Genomic DNA, 20,887 nt, shown 5'->3' on the forward strand with positions numbered 1-20,887 from the left:
CAAGCCCCACAATGCACCACCGCTGTCGCGACAGGCTGCCCGCGCCCCGGCGGCGGGAGCGGGGGCGCAGGCTGGAGCACAGGGACCTCCCGCCCACTCTGCAAGGTGTGGTGTGGAGCGAGAGGCTGTGCCTGGGCAGAACAAGAGGCGGTGATATTGGCATCTAGCGAGTACTTGCTGTGTGCCAAGGGGTTATCTCACAGCTGTTCTAGGTTACCCCTTAAAACATTGAGTCTTTGAAGGGGAAACCGAGGCCCAAGTTATACCATAGTGCGTTGGTGCAGCCTGCATTCAAACCCAAGCGATGTGTTTCCTGGGCATCCTTCAAGATTTGCGGGAGGAATTATTATGGAGTGGCAGAGGTCAGACTGGAACCCAGGTCCCTGACTCTTAGTGCTGTATACCTTCCTTTGTTTGCTTTCTAACTCTCAGGGGGTTTTGCTCTTTTGGGGTCTCTTGGCGTCCTGATGAAGCAGGCAGGGCCAGGAGTCACTATTTAGACCTGACTTGTCCTGGGTGTCCCCTGGTGACTGCCAAAATTTCTAGGCCTCGCACCAGAAGCAGCAGGAGAAATGGGGCCTGAGGTGCTTAAGAGAAGGATCCTGTGAGGGGCTGTGGGTTGAATGGGTGTATTTTTATTGTAAACCACCCCAAGCCATCTTATATACTGGGGGGCCTTGGGCATTTTTCTAGTCACCCACAGGTGTGCTCCCATCTTTCCTGTTTCCTTTGCCTTTGGTTACTACCTCTCCTTCGAATTTCAGCCCAACTTCCAGGTAATGTGCCTTTCCTATTCCTTGCCTCACCCACCCAGAGAAACTGTACTCACCAGGATCTCTAACAAGACTGCTTGTTGGTAAGTCTTTTGATAGTATCTTAGTTATATATATGTATATATATATATATATATTTTTTTTTTTTTTTTTCCCCTTCCTTTTCAAGACCCGACCTTCGATATGTGGAAGTTCCCAGGATAGGGGTCTGATCACAGCTGAACCAAATCTGTGATCTATGCCTAGCTTATGGCAATGAGGGATCCTTAACCCACTGAACGAGGCCAGGGATCATACCTGCGTCCTCATGGATTCTAGTTGGATTCTTTTTTTTTTTTTTTTTGTCTTTCTGCCTTTTTTAGGGCCGCTCCTGCGGCATATGGAGGTTCCCAGGCTAGGGGTCCAATCAAAGCTGTGGCCACTGGCCTACTCCAGAGCCACGTCTGGGACCTACACCACAGCCCACAGCAACATTGGATCCTCAACCCGCTGAGCAAGGCCAGGGATCGAACCTGCAACCTCATGGTTCCTAGTCGGATTCATTCACCACTGCGCCATGACAGGAACTCCTCTAGTTGGATTCTTAACCCGCTAAGCCACACCAGGAACTCCGCATCTTAGTTCTTATCTTGTTTGACCTCCTAGCACCATTTAACACTGTTAAATCTTAGCAGATGTCTTAGTCTCCTTGGGCTGTTATAACAAGATACCACAGACTGGGTGAAAAACAACCAGAGTTTATTTCTCACAGTTCTGTTGGCTAGGAAGTCCAAAGATGACAGTGTCAGCTGATTCACTCTGGCTAGGACCTTTGTGGCTTAGAGACAGCCACCTTTTCACTGTTTCGTCACATGGCAGAGCGAGAGCTCTGCTCTTTCTTCCTCTTCTCACATGGACACTGATCCCATGATGGGGGCATCCTCTTGATCTCATCTAAATTTAGTTATCTCCCACCTTAAAATACTACCACATTAGGAGTTAGGGCATTAGCATATGTATTCTGTCCATAACAGCAGTTTAATAAAGAATGTGTCTTCTCCCCAAGTTTGGAACTAGTGGAGAAGTAAGACAAAGGAGACAAATGGAGAGAAAAATGTCATTTTTTCCCCTCAATAATGCTAGATTGGAGAAAGTGGCTTAGATGTGGGGCCAAGATAGACTTGCTAATACTTTTCCCTTGAAGCAGATGGACTACCCACCAGGTCAGTGACACAACACAGCAAGCAAGGGCAGGACTGATATTAAGAACATCATTCTTATCCTTTTTTTTTTTTTTTTGTCTTTTTAGGGTCGCACCCTCAGCATATAGAGGTTCCCAGACTAGGGGTTGAATTGGTGCTGTAGCCCCTGGCTTACACCACAGCCACAGCAGTGTCAGATCCAAACTGCGTCTGTACCTACACTGGATCCTTAACCCACTGAGCAAGGCCAGGGATTGAACCTGTGTCTTCATGGATCCTAGTCGGATTCATTTCTGCTGAGCCAGGACGGGAACTCCTCATTCTTATTGTTCATAATGAACAGTGGAGTTCCCCTTGTGGCTTAGTGGTAACAAACCCAACTAGTATCCTTGAGGACACGGGTTTGATCCCTGGCCTTGCTCAGTGGGTTAAGGACCTGGCATTGCCGTGAGCTGTGGTGTAGGTTGCAGATGTGTCTTGGATCCCACGTTGCTGTGGCTGTGGTTGTGGTGTGTGCAGCTGCAGCTCTGATTCAACCCCTGGCCTGGGAACTTCTATATGCCCTGAACAGCCAAAAACAAAAACAAACAAACAAAAAGAATAGTAACAGAGCTACCAAACAGTCAGAAAGGGAAGTGAGAACAGAAACGTGCTGACCTAACAGGGCCAGGCCCTTCCTCACAGTCAGAGAGCATCCTGACCCACTCTCTCTGCAGATGGGCAGGGCAGGAAAAGAGCCTAGAAGCAGCTGGGTTGGACATACCTACTGCCTTCTCCCCAACTCCCTTTTCAAAGAAATCACTCCTCTGGGATGGAGTGATTCTTAGCAATGCAGAGTAAAAGCATGACTCCCGTCCTGTGTTTCCAACGAGTTCAAGACCATTAGTAAATAATGAAATCAATGTGCTAGGTAGCAAATATGTAAGAATAGAATAGAGTGAAAAATAACACCTTTTCATGAAATTTTCTTTACCCTATAAAATCATGTTCTTTTTAAAAATTTTTGTTGGTGTATTGTTGACTTACAAAGTTATGTTAGTTTCAGGTGTACAGCAAAATAGTTGTACATATATGCATTCCTTTTCAGATTTTTTGCCCATATAGACCAATACACTATTGAGATTTCCCTGTGCTCTACAACGGGTCCTTGTTACTTGTCTGTTTGAAATTTTACGCGCGCGCGTGTGTGTGTATATGTGTGTGTGTGTACTGGAACACTATGTAAAAAATCTATGCTTTCTTCATGCTTTTTTAGAAAATTTTCTTTCTTTTTTTTTTTTTTGTCTTTTTGCTATTTCTTTGGGCCGCTCCCATGGCATATGGAGGTTCCCAGGCTAGGGGTTCAATCGGAGCTGTAGCCCCCAGCCTAAGCCAGAGCCACAGCAACGCAGGATCCGAGCCGCGCCTGCGACCTACACCACAGCTCACGGCAATGCTGGATCGTTAACCCACTGAGCAAGGGCAGGGACCGAACCCGCAACCTCATGGTTTCTAGTCGGATTCGTTAACCTCTGCGCCACGATGGGAACTCCTAGAAAATTTTCTTAACCTGATCTTCATACTTGCTTATTTGGTCTTGGGTTACATCCACTCTTATTCACCCCAGCCTTTGAGGTCTTTATTCCATCTACAGCATTTTCCATATCTGGCTCTATAGTTGGTTTTCTGTACAACTTCTTGTTCCTCCTTCATGTTTCCCCAATCCTCTCTTTTCCATTTTAGAATAATGATTAAAATGTGTATTTTCATTTCCTGTCCTGCCTAGTCCATTAACTCTGCTGTGTCTGGATAAGGTCACCCTGTATGTTGTCTTTCTCTTGTTGGGTGTGTGTCCCTCTGCTGTCTCTTATCTGCCCTTGTGAGCTCCTCTTTCTTTGGAGCCAGGACTGAGTGCATGGGGAAGAGGGCAAAGCCCAACTGTAGCTTGAACTTTTCCTGTTGAATTTTGAAGGAGACTCTTTAGTATAGGATCTGTACCCCATGGTTCGTACTTTCCTGAGCAGACAAGTGCATTGCTGGAGAATCTGCCTACTCCTCTCTCTGCCCAGGTAAGACTCTTACTAAAAGCTGCCATAACCTAGTGCCTAGGGTATCAGGAGAGGGAAGAGAAGTAGTGGAAGAGAGGCTAAGCTACAAGCCAGTTCACTGCCCTGTAGTTGTTTTTAACCCTCTCTACCCTCAACCCAGAGGCTTTAAGCTACCCCTTTCTAGCCAGTGACTGCTCAGGCTGCAGCAAGGGTATGGTGGCAGCTATAGGGCTGGCCAAGTTCTGCTAAGGCAAGATGGGGAAGAAGAAAGCTTCTGTCTGCAAACTTTGATAGGGCTCTGTCCTCCTCTGTTCTGGGCTGCCATTGTCCACATCCTTACCTCGTCCTCTTCTGGTAGCCACAGGGCTAGTTTCTCAGATCTGCCACCTTCCCTGGCTGGCTTGAGCTGTCTGCCACCTTGTCAGCTTATTGCCATAAGCTTGTCAGCTTTTCTCAAAAAAGAGAAAACTGAAGCCTGGAGAGAGGAAGTGACTTCCCCAAGATCATGTAGTGAATATATGATGCAGCAGGTCTGTGTGATTGCAAAACCATGCTTTAAATATCCTGGATCCCCCTGTACTGTTGCTGGAACTTAGGTCCACTGACTTTATCGGACTCTTCTTTTGAAAAAGAAATGAAACTCAAGGGTTTGGCTCTGAAGTCTCTCACATGCATCCTCAGTTGGATTTTAGGATTGTTTCAGTTTCACAGACGTAGACAAGCTCTTGAGTTGTTAATAGTTTTCTAATTAATTGGCTCAATGGCTTTAAATTTTAAAATTATTAAATACTTCAAACCTGTTCAGATACCCATGTATTGACCTCCAATACTTGATAGTTAATATTTCGCCATGTTTTTCTGTTTTGTCTTTTTTTTTTACTAAAAAAAATGCAAACATAACTGAGATGCTACTCCTACCTCAGGAAGTGACCATTGCTTAGAAGGTGATGGGTACCATTGCCATTTATGTTTTGTTGACAAAAATAATAAAAAAATCTATAATATGGAGTTCCTGTTGTGGCTCAGGGGAATAAGAACCTGACTAGCATCCATGAGGATGTGGGCTTGATCCCTGGCCTTGCTCAGTGGGTTAAGGATCTGATGTTGCCACAAGCTAGCATGACTTGCAGATGCAGCTCAGATCTGGTGTTGCTATGGCATAGGCTGGCAGCTGCAGCTCTGATCTGCGATTCGACCCCCAGCCTGGGGACTTCCATGTGCCACGAGTGTGGCCCTAAAAAAATAAAATCTATAATAGGAAGAGGGCAGAGTTTTATTTGAGCCAAATTGAGGACTATGGCCTGGAAGATAGCCTCTCAGATTACTCTGAGGAACTGCTCTGTAGAAGCATAGTTTTCAGCATAGTTTGTATTTTGACAGAACAAAGAACATCAAACAGGTCAGGGATATATTCCTCCAAGGTTTTAAAGGGCCAGATCAGCACATACACAGTGAGTCAGTATGGCCTTGGCACCTGGGCAAGGAGTCTTATCGTCAGAGGAGTCCCAGGGAGGGAAGCATTTAATCTTTAACATGGACTTTTTTTTTTTAAACCTCTTGTCAATGCATCCTTTTCTTTAATAATTAAAGTAGATGTACAGTATGTTTGGTAGGCCACAAGCAAGCTGTTTTAGTTAGCATGAAATTCAAGGTAACTCATGTGTAAGTGAGAATGACTTCCCCATGTCCCAATATTTCTTTGATCAGTTTTTATATTTTCATTATATATCAAAGTTGTTTGTGTGTTTTAACAATTTATGTAAGTGGTAATATACCACTGTTGCCTTTTTTTTTTTAATCCAGCGTGACATTTTCGAGATTTACCTGTGTTGATACATGAAGATCTAGTTCATTCATTCTTAACTATTGTGTAGAATTTCATTGAATGAATATGTCACCATTTACTTTTTATACTGTTGTTGGTTGGGCTGACTATCAAATTTTTTTTTTTTTGGTTGTTGTTTTTACAAACAGTGATGTAATGAAGGTTCTTATATGTATCTCCTTGAGCACATTTGTGAGAGCTTTTCTAAAGTATATCCTGAAGAATGGAATTGCTTAGTCAATTCTATTTGTGCGTCTTCAACCTTATTCGATATTACCGAATTGTTTTCCAAAGTGGCTGTCCTAACTTATAATCCATTCTAGAAATATACTGAGTTCCTATTTCACCATATCCTTGCCAACATAAGGCATTATCAAACTTAAAATTTTTTTATAAAAATTAAAAAAAGGGAGTTCCCACTGTGGTGCAGTGGGTTAGGAACCCGAATGCAGAGGCTTGAGTCGCTGCAGAGGCTTGAGTCGCTATAGAGGCACTGGTTCAATCCCTAGCCTGGCACAGTGAGTTAAAGGATCTAGCATTGCCACAGCTGTGGCATAGGTTGCAGCTACAGCTCAGATTCAGTCCCTGCCCTGAGAACTTCCATATGCTGTGGGTGCAGCATAAAACAAACGAAAAACTCAAACTTGAAAAATTTTGCAAATCTGATGGAAATGAAGTTACATCTCTTTATTTTCATGTGTATTTTCTGATAATTTGTATTGTTCTATTGTTTGTATCATCATTATTTGTATTTCATTTGTTTTTATTTTTTCCCATTTGAAGTGAGACTGAGCACATTTGTATATGTTTATTCATCATTTGGTGTTCTTCTTTGAGTGTCTGTTCATATCCTTTGCCCATTTGTTTAATTAGCAGTTTGGATGAGTATCAATTTATTGCCTGTCTCCTCTGTTAGAAGGCACCATGAGGGCAGGGGCTGTGTCTCTGCCGTACCTCCAGAACCTGGCACAATTTCTCTCCTTAAGTATTCATCAATCCTTGTTCAGTGGGTGCTGATTATATCTACTATGTGCTGACACCTACTATTCTTTCTGTCCCTTCCCCCTTTTCCTATGGGAGATGCTTCTCCCATCCCAATCATAAGATTCCTAAGGAAGCTAATATTTTCTGATTAATCATGTCCTTCTGGCCACAGGTAATTGGTCAGGGTGAGAAGGAGCACTGACTCAAGTCTAGCCAGGCCTTTTTGGAGTTTTCAGACTGGAACTGAGGAATAGTCTCTTCTTGGTGGAAATAAAGCTTGAGAGCTATCGGTAGTCATGTTCCCTACAGACACTGAGAGAGAATGAAGGTAACATGAAGAGATGAGAAAAAGAAAATTTGAGCCTCTGGTTTCACATATTCAAGAGGGATTCTGTGAGCTAAGATGGTGGAGTTGAGTTTCCCTCCCTTCAACTAAGTGTGTTCTGACTAAGCCACCTTGCATTTGGATTTTTTCCTAAAAAAAAATTTCATACCTACAGAAAACAATTTACGTATAGCTTAATAAACACTTGGAAATTCTTCATCTAGATTCACCAGCTGTTTACATTTTGCATCATTTGATTTATCTATTTATCTCTCTTCATATGTATATATTCACACATACACATACGAATTATTTGAGAATTAGTTGTAGATGTCATGGCATTTCATTTCAAAATTCATCAGAAGGTATCTCCTAACAAGAACATGCTCCTATATAATCACCATACTAAATATAAAGTGCAGGAATTTTACTGCTGAAGTAATACAGTCCTCTGATATGCAGTCAATATTTCAAATTTCCCTGATTGCTCCAATAATGTCCTTTATAATTTTTAACAGAAAAGTTTATGATTCAATCAATTATCATGTTGTATTTTGTTGTCATGATTCTTTGGTGTACTTATTTATTTACTATAATCATTATTATTATTTTTGCTTTTGAGGGCCGCACCCATGGCATATGGAGGTTCCCAGGCTAGGGGTTAAATTGGAGCTGCAGCTGCCACCCTATACCACAGCCACAGCAACACTGGATCCAGACTGCATCTGTGACCTACACCACAGCTCAGGGCAATGCCAGATCCTTAACCCACTAAGCAAGGCCAGGGATCGAACTTGCAACCTCGGGGTTAGTAATTGGATTTGTTTCTACTGTGCCACAACAGGAACACCTATTTATTTATTTTTTGCTTTTTAGGGTCATCTCCTGTGGCATATGGAGGGAGGTTCCAAGGCTAGTGGTGGAATTGGAACTGTAGCTACTGGCCTACACCTCAGCACAGCAATGTCAGATCCGAGCTACATCTGTAACCTATACCACAGCTCACGGCAACACCAGATCCTTAACCCACTGAGCGATGCCAGGGATTGAACCTGCATCTTTATGGATACTAGTTAGATTCATTTCAGCTGAGCCACAAGAGAAACTCCTTTTTTCAGTGTACTTTAAACCAGAACAGTCCTACTTTTTTTTGCGGGGAAGGAGGTCTTTTATGACATTGACATTTTGGTAGACTCTTGGAGTCCCATAATTTGAACTTGTCTGATTTTTTCTTATGGTTAGATTTGAGTTTTGGATAGGAATATTACTTGGGTGACATGTCCTAAGGATGTCAAACCATGGACACATACATATCAGCATGTACTAGTATTGATGATGCTAATTTGATCATTTGGTTGAGGTGGTTGTACCAGATTGCTCCTTTTTATTTTATTTTATTAATTTGTTTTTAGAGCTGCACCCATGACATATGGAAGTTCCTAGGCTAGGGGTCGAATTGGAGCTGCAGCTGCCAGGCTATATCACAGCCACAGCAATGTGGGATCCAAGCCGCATCTGCGACCTACACCACAGCTTATGGCAATGCCAGATCCTTAACCCACTGAACAAGGCCAGGGATTAAACCCGCATCCTCGTGGATACTAGTCGGGTTTGTAACCACTGAGCCAGGATGGGAATTCCAGATTGCTCCATTTTAAAGATATCATTTCCCCCTTCTGATTAATAAATAGTCTATGAGGTGATTCTTTTTCTTTTCTTTGTCTTTGTCATTTTAGGGCCTCACCCTTGGCATATGGAGGTTCCCAGGCTAGGGGTCTAATCAGAGCTGTAGCTGCCCGCCTACGCCAGAGCCACAGCAATGCCAGATCCGAGCCTCACCTGCAACCTACACCACAGCTCACGGCAGCGCAGGATCCTTAACCCACTGAGCAAGGGCAGGGATCGAACCCACAACCTCGTGGTTCCTAGTCGGGTTCGTTTCCCCTGCGCCTAGACAGGAACTCCAGTGAGGTGATTCTTTGAGACTGCATGGATAGCCTCTTCCCCAGCAATTCTCATCCATTGATAATTCTTGCTTGGCTTATGTTCAGATTATTAACACTAAGTTCAGTCTGGGGGACTGGTTCTGTGGTCTCATTAGGACTTTTGAAAACTTCCTGGGGTTGGCCTAAAACAAGTAGGCTGCCAGATATTCCTCCAGCAAAGCTGGGTTTATTTGGGGTCAGCAGAGAATTGCAATTCAGGGTCTATAACCATTATGAGCTGTATGCAAGTTCCCACACAACAAGAGAAAGAGAATATTTTAATAGAAAAAGAAGTTGGGAGGCAAACAGAGTGTTTTTTTAATAGCTGAATCCTTGCCAGGAAAGAAGAGGGGTCTTTCTTCCCGTTGGGCTCTGCTGTTGTAGGGTGTGAGAGCTCCCCCCCTCCATTCTGGTCTCCCAACTCTATTTAAGTTTTCTGTTTATTAATTTTTTACATCCCCCCCTTTTAAACTCAGTGGATTTTACTGCATTTATAGTTGTACAACGATCATCACAACCCAGTTTTACAGCATTTCCATTACATTTCCCCTTTTGATCAAGATCTTTCTCTGAAAGGATCACTGATCAAGAGTTAGGTTTTCTAGCAGTTATTTATCCCTTAAATCAGGAAGGCCTTTTGCTGGGCGTAGTGTCTCATGTTGGAGGAAAAGTGCACATACTGGGAATCTATTGAATTCACATTCAAGTAGGAAGGAGTAGTGGGGGGGAGAATGCAGACATTTTTAAATCTAAAATCCATGTTATCAAGATCATAGACATGGTCTGTGCACTGTGGAGATCCGTGGAGATGGAGATCATCTGAAGTGTTAGGACATCATCAAAGTTTTGGCGACAAAACTCCAGCAGGCCTTGTCCGGATATTCTTGGAAAAACTGTCTCATCAGATGTTGTCTGCTTCAGAGTTCCTGTTGTGGCACAGCAGAAACAAATCCGACCAGGAATCATGAGGTCATGGGTTTGATCCCTGGGCTCTTTCAGTGGGTTAAGGATCCATCGTTGCCATGAGCTGTGGCATAGGTTGCAGATGCAGCTCAGATCCCACGTGGCTGTGGCTGTGGTGTAAGCTGGCAGTTGTAGCTCTGATTTGACTCCTGGCCTGGGAACTTCCATATGCAGTTGGTGTGGCCCTAAAAAGCAAAAAAAAAAAAAAAAAAAAAAAAAAAAAAGATGTTGTCTGCTTCATTTTTAGAAAATCTTTACTTGGGTTATCAAGTGATGTGCAGGTTCAGCCAGCATTCTGTACTTTCTTTAGGAGTGTCACATTAATCCAAGAGTCTATTACTTGGAATTTTGGTGGCACAAGGATTTATCAGCAGTACCTGCCAGGAGCCTTCCCAGAAGAGAGTTCTGGTGTCCTTTCTGATAGACCAAATATCTCAGTTACAAGGTGTAATGCTTAAGTCTTTTTCTCCCAAGGGCACACTGTGAGAAAATTGCTCTGCCACAACTTGTTTGTGTGTGTGTTTGTTTTAAATAGAAGCAATTGAGTCTTTGTGATATTGGATTCTCTCTCCTTTTGTTTGTTGTGGGTCAAAAGAGCAGGAGTCAAGTGTATTGGGTGTCCTGTGACTATCTCAAAGGGTGAGAGTTTATGACTTCCGAATGGGGAAGTTTCTTGGAGCCCCACCCTTGGGAATTAGAAGGTCATTGGAAAGCCTAGTTTGAGGGCTGATGGTGCCTGAAGTGCTTGAGTCTGCAACAACCTCTTTTCCAGTGCCCTGGCTCTTTGCAATGATAAGAGAAACTAGGAGAGTTTTGGTTTTATTTAGGGGACTTCATTTGCTGAAGTTGAAGATGAAGAATTTTGGAGGTTTTCTTTCTAAGTGACTTATCTAGACTGCTTATTAAGTCTGTGAGCTTCATCATATCACATTATCTCCCTGTTTATTCAACTGTGAATTGAGAATAATGATTGTGGCAGGCATTGTTGGTGGCCCACCAACACCATTCCTTTGTTTTTCTTGCTATCAGAACCCTAACTTTATTTGGTATATACCCAGCCTCTGGAGAAGACATGATTTTAAGCTAATTGAGTCGGGAGTTCGTGTTGCAGTTCAGCAGGAACTCTACATGGTGTTCCTGAGGATGTGGCCTTGATCAGTGGGTTAAAGATCTGATTTTGCCACAAGCTGTGGTGTAAGTCACAGATGCGGCTCAGATCCAGCTTTGCTATGGCTGGTGGCTGCAGCTTTATTCGACTCCTAACCTGGGACCTTCCATATGCCACAGGTGTGGCTTTAAAACAAAACAAAACAAAAACCAACCAAGCGAATTGGAGCCTTCTAGTTCCGGTTGATTAGTGTTAGTTTAGGGATGAGCATCCGGCTCAGTGAGCATCTGGCTGGCCCAGGGGATGTAGACAGAAGGCTGCTAGCCCTCCAGGAAGTATTTTTCCCCCTTCCTTCAGAGAGGGCCGTCACATGAGGAAGCTATGATTTATGAGCTGGGGTGACCCCATTGCAAACATGGGGTCCACACCTACAAATGAAACCTAACTTGCTGAAGGATAGCACAAAGGGGAAGGAAACCACTAGTGGTTAGGGACTTGGCATTGTCACTGCTGTGGCTCAGGTTACTGCTTGGGTTTGATCCCTGGCCTGGGAACTTAGGCATGCCAAGAATGTGGTCAAACAAAACAAAATAAAACCCAAATGCAAAGCCATCTTTATGAAAATTAAATATTATCATAAAGGAAGTTGATGTAATAATCTGTTGTGCAGACATTTAATTAGACATATTAATTCTGAGTCTGCAGTTTAAAAAAAATTTTGGAGTCAATCATTTTACTTTTAGTACTTAAAGTTTTTTTGTGGGTCCCTGAAAAGCCTGCAGGCCTGAGGAAATTAATCAAATGCCAGGTGCCCCTCCTGCTTCTCAGGGCTCTTAACCCCTCGCTTACCTGGCTCTTCCACACTTCCCTCTCTGATGATTCTTCCCAAATCGATTTAAATGTATTCAGACTGCCAGATAACATCCAGATAAACCCCAACCTAGCCTAGTAAAACCTAGCATAGCAAAATCACCTCAGAGCCCACTGCAACTATCTAACTTTCTAACTCCCCTCCCCTACTCACCCAAGGCAGACTTTGGAATTTTTTATACTATGGTCACCTCCAGATGCCCCTCACCCCCTGGCTCTCAGGCGGGGGGTAGGGGGGGACCAAACTCCATACCTTGACTATCAACATTGACCTGGCGGGGGCTCTGCCAGCCCAAGGATTCTGCTCATTGCTCCCCATCCTCCAGCTCTACTTCCTCTCTGTTCCTCAGACACAAGCTTTCTCCTGCATCTGGGCCTTTGTACTTGCCTTGGTGCCCCATATGGAGCACCCTCTTCCACCCGCTTCTTTGCCTCTATAACTCATTTCCCTGGGCACCCTCCCTTGATGTTCCAGAGTCAGTGCATCTATCACACAGCTCCTGGTACTACTGCTTCATTATACTTGACTTGTAATAATAATTATTATTATTTTTTGGCATGTTGAAATTCCTGAGCCAGTAGTTGAAACTGCACCACGACCCCCGGCTGCTGTGTAGTGACAATGCCAGATCCTTAATCCATGCCCACAAGACAACTCCATGACTTGTAATTATTCACATTTATTCATTGTTTTTCTCTTGATGTTAGTTTGCTAGGGTTGCCAGAAGCAAGTACCGCAGGCTGAGTGGCTTAAACAACAGAAATTTACTTTCTCACAGTTCTGGAGGCTAGAAGTCCAAGATCAAGGTGCCAACGGGTTTGGTTTGAGGGCTCTCTCCTTGGCTTCCAGATGGCTAACTTCTCACTGTGTCCTTACGTGACCTTTCCCCTGTGCTTGTGTAACCCAGGGGCTTCTTTCCTGCCCCCCCTCTCTTTGGCTGCTCCTACATCATGCAAAAGTTCCTGGGCCAGGGATTGAACCTGTGCCACAGCAGTGACCTGGCCACAGCAGTGACAGTGCTGGATCCTTAACCCACTGTGCCACCAGGGAACTCCTTCCTCTCCTTATAAGGACACTAGCTTCATTTTAACCCAACTGCCCCTTTACAGACCTCATCTACAAATTATGTTAAGTTCTGAAGCACTGGGTTTTGGGGCTTCAGCATGTGAATTTTGAGAGGACACAGTTCAGCCCATAATAGCCAGGGATGTGTCTTCCTCCCCAGTGCATTCTGAGTACCAAGCATAGGACCTGACACAAAGTAAGATACAGGAACACATTTTCTAGCTAACCAGCTTCCCTGGGATAGCTATGTGAATTGTCTGGGTTCCTTCTGTTTGCACCTTAGCTGCATCATCTGTGATATCAGGTGGGAGAAGCTGGTCTCTGTTGGGCACTCTTGACAGTTAACCAAGAATCCTTAATTTCTTCAGTGAAAACTTTCTCCCTCACCACTAGAGGGAGGTGTTCTAGTTGTTGCTTCCTTGGGACTGTGCCTTCAACTCTCTTGCTGAGGCCAGGGACAGCCAGCAGCCAAACTACCAGCTGGGCACAAGGCCCTGGGCTTGAATTTCATCTCTGCTGCCTCCTGGCTGAGGTACCTTTGCTAAAGTCCCCTTGAGAGTGTTAGTTTCCTCTGCTACCGAATGGGCAGTGGAAATAGATGATTCCTGAGCCCTGCTAGGTGGAATGCCTCATCTATGGTGTATATATATATATTTTTTGTCTTTTTAGGGCTGCACTGGCAGCACATGGAGGTTCCCAGGCTAGGGGTCGAATTGAAGCTGTAGCTGCCAGCCTGCACCACAGCCACACCAACTCGGGGTCCGAGCTGTGTCTGCGAATTGCACTGCAGCTTATGGCAATGCTGGGTCCTTAACCCACTGAGCAAGCCCAGGGATCAAACCTGCGTACTCATAGATATTAGTTGGGTTGGTTAACCTCCCCTCATCTATGATAATTATAGGGGGCAGGTTTACAGATAGAATGCCCAGTCTAGGAGTTCCCATTGTGGCTCAGCAGTAATGAACCCGACTAGTATCCATGAGGACATGGGTTTGATCCCTGGCTTTGCTCAGTGGGTTAAGGACCCGGCATTGCTGTGAGCAGATGCAGCTCAGATCCCGAGTTGCTGTCGCTGTGGTGTAGGCTGGCAGCTGCAGGTCCAATTCAACTCCTAGCCTGGGAGTGTTCATATGCTGCAAATGCAGCCCTAAAACTCAAAAAAAAAAAAAAAAAAAGAATGCCTGGTCTAGAGACCCCAGAAATGCAAATGCCCCACTTACTTCCATCCCAGTGACCAAGCATCAGTCTGCTGATAGGTTGTGAGGATGTTGGCAGGTCCCTCTAGGGAGTGGACCTTTCTGAGGGCTTGGGCTGGCCTGAGAGGACAGATGTCTAGAGGAAGGAGGGTGGGCAGAGTCTTGTCTCACCCTCCTCTCCTCCTCCATGAAGTAGAAATGCAGGATGATTTGGGGCATCCAGGGTGGTTACAAGAGAGCTTCTGGTCAACTCCAATTTCTTTTTTTTTTGGTCTTTTTGCTATTTCCTGGGCTGCTCCCACGGCATATGAAGCTTCCCAGGCTAGGGGTCCAATCGGAGGTGTAGATACCAGCCTACACCAGAGCCACAGCAACTCGGGATCCAAGCCGTGTCTGCAACCTACACCACAGCTCATGGCAACGCCGGATCCTTAACCCACTGAGCAAGGGCAGGGACCAAACCTGCAACCTCATGGTTCCTAATCGGATTCGTTAACCACTGCGCCACAACGGGAACTCCAATTTTTGAGGCTCCAAGTTTATTAAAGTATGAAATGCCCAAGGAGGTGCAAAAAGAAAATTCAGAATCAAAAGTATTTAGAAAAATTAGTTTCCTGGTAAGTGTATGTTGTAAACATACATAAAACAGGCAGCCAGATTCCCTGGTCAGCCACATACACACACCCCTGACAGTTGTCTGCCCCCAGATAAGAACCAACAGTTCAAAAAGACCAGCTTCCCAATGATGCTGCCACCCTTGGGATAAAGTGGCTGTGCACAGAACTGGAAGTGAGCTTGGCTGAGAACCAAAACCAGTGAGTAAAAAAGCACAGAAAAGGCAGTGGAGGGGAACCTCTATTGCTGCAAGATGTCCACTGGAGGAGCTGAGAAAAATGGCCTGAGATCAAATAACTCTGAAGGTGCCCTTCTTGAGCCTTATGGATTCAGCTGCGACTGACTGAATCCTCCTTAGCTATGCAACCAATGTAGTTTACTTACAAAGAAGTTTCCAAAGGAAGTCCAGGCTTTAGAAGAATAAGCTCTCCAAATAAACAAATATGATACCCATTTCACGGAGAAAGCTCTGTTAAGCTTGAGAAGGTTAAACATTTATGGCAATGGGAATGAATCCAACTAGTATCCATGAGGATGTGCGTTCAATTCCTGGCCTCACTCAATTGGTTAAGGATCTGGCATTGCCATGAGCTGTGATGTAGGTCACAGACGAGGCTCAGATCTGGTGTTGTGGTTGTGGTGCAGGCTGGCAGCTGCGGCTCTGATTCAACCCCTAGCCTGGGAACGTCCATATGCCCTGTGTGCTGCCCTAAAAAAAGGCAACAAAACAAACAAAAAAAAAGTTTGTAGCTAGTCTGCTCTTTGGGGAAAACAGAAATTTTCTCACATGGCGACTATTTGCCAACGTCACGCCACAGCTTCAGACATCAGTATTATAAAAGTCAGGGATAAGGAGTTCCTGTTATGGTTCAGCGGGTTAAGAACCCTACTAGTATCCATGAGGATGTGGGTTCAGTCCCTGGCCTTGCTCAGTGGGTTAAGGATCCCTCGTTGCGGTAAGCTGCAGTGTAGGTCGAAGATGTGGTTTGGATCTGGTGTTGCTGTGAGCTGGGGCGTAGGCCGGCAGCTGCAGCTCCTACTCGACCCCTAGCCTGGGAACTTCCATATGCTGCAGGTGGGCCCTAAAAAGACAAAGGAAAAAAAAAATCAGGGATAAAGTAGTCTTAGAGTCATTAACTTCCAGGAAAGTCTTCAGTTTTCATTAATTTGGGGATAAGAACAAAACAAAGTGATCCTGTTTTATGATTTATGTCAGGTTGAAAAATGCTCTTTCTTCCCCTCCTGACTGAGATGTAATGTGCCTTCCTTTTTTTTTTTTTTTTTTAATTAATTTTTCCGCTGTACAGCATGGGGATGCCTTCCTTTTGATGGAGGAGGGCAAGAGTCAGCTTTGCTTTCACAGAGGGTAAAAATTATATAGTATATTTTAGAAGTTCAAAATTTACAAAGTAACACTTTGAACAGAAACAACACAACAACAAAATCACAGGGCAATGTAATTGTGCTATTTATAAACTAATCACAGAATTTAGAAAAGATTCTAATTAACAGTGCACTCAAACAAGGGTCTGGTGATGGCACTCAGGTTTAAAGGTGCATGAGGAAAGCCTCTCAGTTTTGCCAGTGGGCTTGGCCTATGGTCAAACACTGAAATCTAAAAGTCAAATCCAAACCCCACTCCCTACAGCCCTCTTGAGATGTGCCTTGACCACAAGATTTGGACGTAGGGTAGAAATGTGGACAGATTTATTCCTTTACTTCCTCAACTTTGTTGCTTTGTCATATTTGTAAATCCTTTAGGAAAAAAGTCTTCCTTCAGGATGTGACATTTGAGTTGGCACCTCTCCAAGTGTCACTTTCCTAGTGTAAAAGGAAAATGATATTACGACCACGTTACCTAGGGGAGTCAGGTTCGGTTTGCTCCCCCTTTGGGTTCTGCTAATGGTAAACACTGCCTAACTCAGCTGTTCCTGGAAGAGGGTCTCTGCTCACTTCACATCTTTTCAAAGTGTCTTTGAATCTCTCTGAGCCTCAATTTCCCCTCTGTGAAAGGGGTTTGGTCGTGTCACTCCATCTGCCCTCAGTCTGAAACAGACCCGGGCATAGAGTGCTGGTAAAGGGTGCTTTTACTTTGGGAGCTGCTGGGTTCCACACACAGAGCGGAGGCTCCACCATCCAGCCGTGCAGCTAAGACACGGGGCTTTCCCGATTGTGGACTACAACTCCCAGCGTTCCTCGAGACTCACCCCCAACCCCGGCCAAGTATCGCGTGAAATGACGCGACCTCCGGAGGCTTTATCAGGCTGCGGGCTGGTTCCGCAGCCTGAGTTCACTCCCTGCTCAGTGCCTGGGGCCTTTGGTGTCGCCACGGGCACAGTGCCATTCACACCATGGCTTGCGTCTCGACTGCCCCACTTCCTCTCGAGAAACGTGGGTCCTTGGAACATCTTTAGTGTCGGAGCTCGGGCCGCAGGCAGCTCCGCGGCGGCGGCAGAACAGGTAACCAGATGAGCCGGGCCTGGGGCTCTGTCTTTTGCAGGTACGGAGGGGCGTGCCCTGGTCCCTCCACCGAGGTCCGGGTCTTGGGCCTCGCGGCCCCTCTCCCTTCTCCCCTTACCGGGGCTCAGATCTTGGCCAGACCACTGCGTGCCTCTGTCGCCCCGCCTTTTGTGGTCCCCTGTGGGTTTCGCTCTGATACCCAGGCAGCCCCGGCACTTGGCCTAGCCCCGACTTCACCGGGCCAGCCTAGTCCTGGACCCTCGCTCCTCGCCTTCACGTCTGAAGCCTCCTACTTGCCCTGCCCTGGGGAACCTTCGGCGTGGGCCAGGCCCCGACTAATCTGTTTAGTCTTTCTTAGCCTCTCCGGTTGAAGAGGCGGTTGACTCAGCCCAGGCCTTTCACATCCTGGTGTCATTGTCCTGTATCTTGTGAAGGAGAAGTCAGAGCCCTGCGGGGAAGGAGGGGGGAGATTGGCACCGCGAAGTGGAAGGGGAGGTTCGGGGTCAGAATGTTGCCCGAACCTGGAGGGTGGCCAGACTTTGGTTTCTACGATGCCCTTTGATGAAGAACTAACGGATTTTCTGACTGGAGCTCCGTCAGGATAGACGGGGCAGTGTAGCAAGTTGAAAAGCAAGTAAGTTGGCTTTCCTAGGGCTTTGTTTGAATTCCCCTGTAAAATGGGAGTGAAATACCTGTCTTATAAATGGGCCACTTATCTGTAACCTTGGACAAATCACTTCTGCTTTTTTAGTTTACTTCTCTTTAAATTGGGGATAAACAATGCTTGCTTTGCAGGGTCATTGCAAGGGTTAAAACACAAGATAAATGTATAAACTCCTCATTTAAATATCAGTCATCGTTTCAGCAAAGAATGAATTTACCCACTGTGGTACCTAGCCCCTTTCTGTGGGTCAGGTTATTTTGACCCTGAGCCTAACTTTAAAAACAAAATGAGGGAGTTCCCGTTTTGGCTCAGCAGAAATGAACCTGACTAGTACCCATGAAGATGTGGATTCAGTCCCTCGCTCAGTGGGTTAAAGATCTGGCGTTGCCACAAGCTGCGGTGTAGGTTGCAGACTGGGCTCAGATCTGGTGTTCCTGTGGCTGTGGCATAGGCCGGCAGCTGCAGCTTGAATTCAACCTCTAGCCTGGGAACCTCCATATGCTGCACCTGTGGTGCTAAAAAGCAAAAAACAAAACCACCACAATGAGGAGTTCCTGCCATGACACAGTGGGTTAAGGATCCAATATGTCTGTGGCATCATGGATTAGACCCCCAGCTAGGCACAGCGGGTTAAGGATTAGCCTTGCCACAGCTGTGGTGTGGGTCACAGCTGTGGCTCGGATTTTATTCCTGGCCCTGGGAACTTCCATATCGTTTGGGTGTGGCTGAGAAAAAGTGAGTGTAATACCTCTCCCTGGGTTGTTATGGGAAATACATGAAAGTACAGGAAGCTGTTTGACAGAATCTGAAGGGCTGTGCCAATGCTGGTTGTTGTTCTCAGGACCTCTGGAATGGATGGACTCTTCCTGAGCAGCTTGGCTAATTTGCAGCAGCTGGACAATGTTCCTCTTTAATATCTGTCTGTCAGCATAACCATCACATCGTTTCACTTTGGTAAGGTGACCTTTTTACTGTGTATAGTGTCTTTGTCTTATCACAGGTATTAAGATCAGTCACAGGTGTGGTGAGACCTTTGACTTTTTTCTTTTTTCCCCTCCCTTGGCATGTTTGTCACCCTCACTCCTTTATGTGTGTTTCAACCTTGTAAACAAACCATAAAACTCTGTGTGCCTGTCAGAAGAACAGCATTGGAGCTATTTGGTGTTCGCTGTAAGAAAATGCCCTTTATTTTTATTAGGTGGCAGGGACTCACAACTCCGAATTCTGTATAGAAAAGCACCTGGATCCAAGTCTTACAATGGCTTCAAGACAACCAGAAGTGCCTGGTAAACTTAATTCTTTTTTGGTAAAGTTATCTTTTGCCCTTAACGTTTTAAGCTAGGTAGAAACCACTTTTTGCGAACCATATATTAATATGACACCAGGAGAGTATTTAGACTTTAACAGATTGGCATCATTTAAACATCATCTTATTAACCACCCAGCCCAGGTGTGAACCCAAAACCTAACTTGAAAGAACAGTCATTTCATTTAAGGGTGTGACAGATTTGTCACTTTCCTATGTATCAAATAAATAGTCAGAATAAGTTGTGTAGTTCTTGTAGCGAAAGGATTAAACTCCCCCCCCCCCTTTTTTTTTTTTTTTGTGAGGAGCTGGTAGGACGGCAGGAGGAATGAAAGTCTGGGGAAAAGTTTCCAGGCAAATTGAATTTAGTCATGAAAATGCTCATTGCAGCATTTAGTGAGTCCTGGGTCTAGATAGGTGTTAATTTCTGGTTTAGGGAAATCCCTCCTTGGACTGTTAGTGGAAAGGGCCAGTGAGTTTTAAGATCTTTTTAAAAAGATTTAAACATTTAACATTTCAGTTTAAAAAATCAAATCATTCAAGTTTTGATTCTCAGTGAAGTATAGATATAGTGTCCATCTCTCAGGGTTGCTGTGAAGATCAAACATAAAATTCATGAAAATGTGAGGTAAAAGTTAATGATGAATAGGGAAATACTGTCCAGAAAATTTTTTGGTCTCTAATTGTAGGACTGTATTTCCTAGTAAATACCAGCTGGCTTTATTATTGTTAGGAAGGCTATTGGGCTGGCTGTGGGGAGGAGTCCTTAACATATTTTTGAAATTGCTCCCAGTTGAGTGGAGTAACTGAGTCTCCCTCGTCTCCCAGTATGGGTCCGTCTCTAGTCTCTCACTTCATCACCTTGTATTTTGGTTTGTCTTTCATCGTCGTCAGGATGACCACCAACTCCCTGTAAGCATCCTGGCCATGGGGTTGCTTGCATTACGTTAATGCTTGTAGAGTGGGGAGTGTGGGGGTGTTGCATGTAGAGTGTGAACACTGGCTTTGAGGTCTGTCTTCCAGCCCCCACCTCACACTTGCTAGCTCGGTGTCACTTAAGAACCATGCCTATTTGCTGAGCTGGAAAATGGGAAGATTTTCTGTTTAATGGGGATTAGGAAAGATGAGAAATGTAAGTGCCTGGCAAGGAAGGGTACTTGGTAATTATTATTCGCTTGTATGTTTAAGTTGAGGTAATTCACATACCATCAAATCCAGCCATTTAAAGTGAACAGTTTAATGATGTTTAATATATTCACGAGGTTGTGCAGTCATCATCACTGTCTAATTCCAGAATATCACCCTCATCCCAAAAAGGAAACCTTGTCCCTTTAGTCAAGTCCCTCCTCATCCTTCCAGTGGCTCCTCCCTGTCCACCCCTGGCTCTTGGCAAGGACCAGTCCTCTATTTCAGTGGATTTGTTAGTATTTGTTATTAATGTAGTCATGTAGCTGCATAGTCTCCTTGCTGTTTGTTTACACGGGGCTCTTTGCTGGTTTTGGATGTTATTACCACACAGGTTGATGTCTTGGAGGGTGT

General features: G+C 44.9%; 1 protein-coding gene across 7 annotated transcripts in view; it reads left to right on the forward strand.

Annotated features, from left to right (window-relative positions):
• Positions 38–20,887, forward strand: part of KIAA1191 (KIAA1191 ortholog) — a 33,218-nt gene continuing 12,368 nt past the window's right edge. The window contains exons 1-4 of one of the 7 annotated variants that reach the window (XM_013994882.2): positions 38–362; positions 765–856; positions 18,884–18,996; positions 19,241–19,328. In XM_013994882.2, coding sequence (XP_013850336.1) covers positions 19,301–19,328 — 28 coding nt within the window. In that variant the 5' untranslated portion in view covers positions 38–362; positions 765–856; positions 18,884–18,996; positions 19,241–19,300. 7 annotated transcript variants of the gene reach the window in all.

The sequence above is a fragment of the Sus scrofa genome, chromosome 2 (genome assembly GCF_000003025.6).
Source record: "Sus scrofa isolate TJ Tabasco breed Duroc chromosome 2, Sscrofa11.1, whole genome shotgun sequence".
In the NCBI taxonomy this organism is placed as follows: domain Eukaryota; kingdom Metazoa; phylum Chordata; class Mammalia; order Artiodactyla; family Suidae; genus Sus; species Sus scrofa.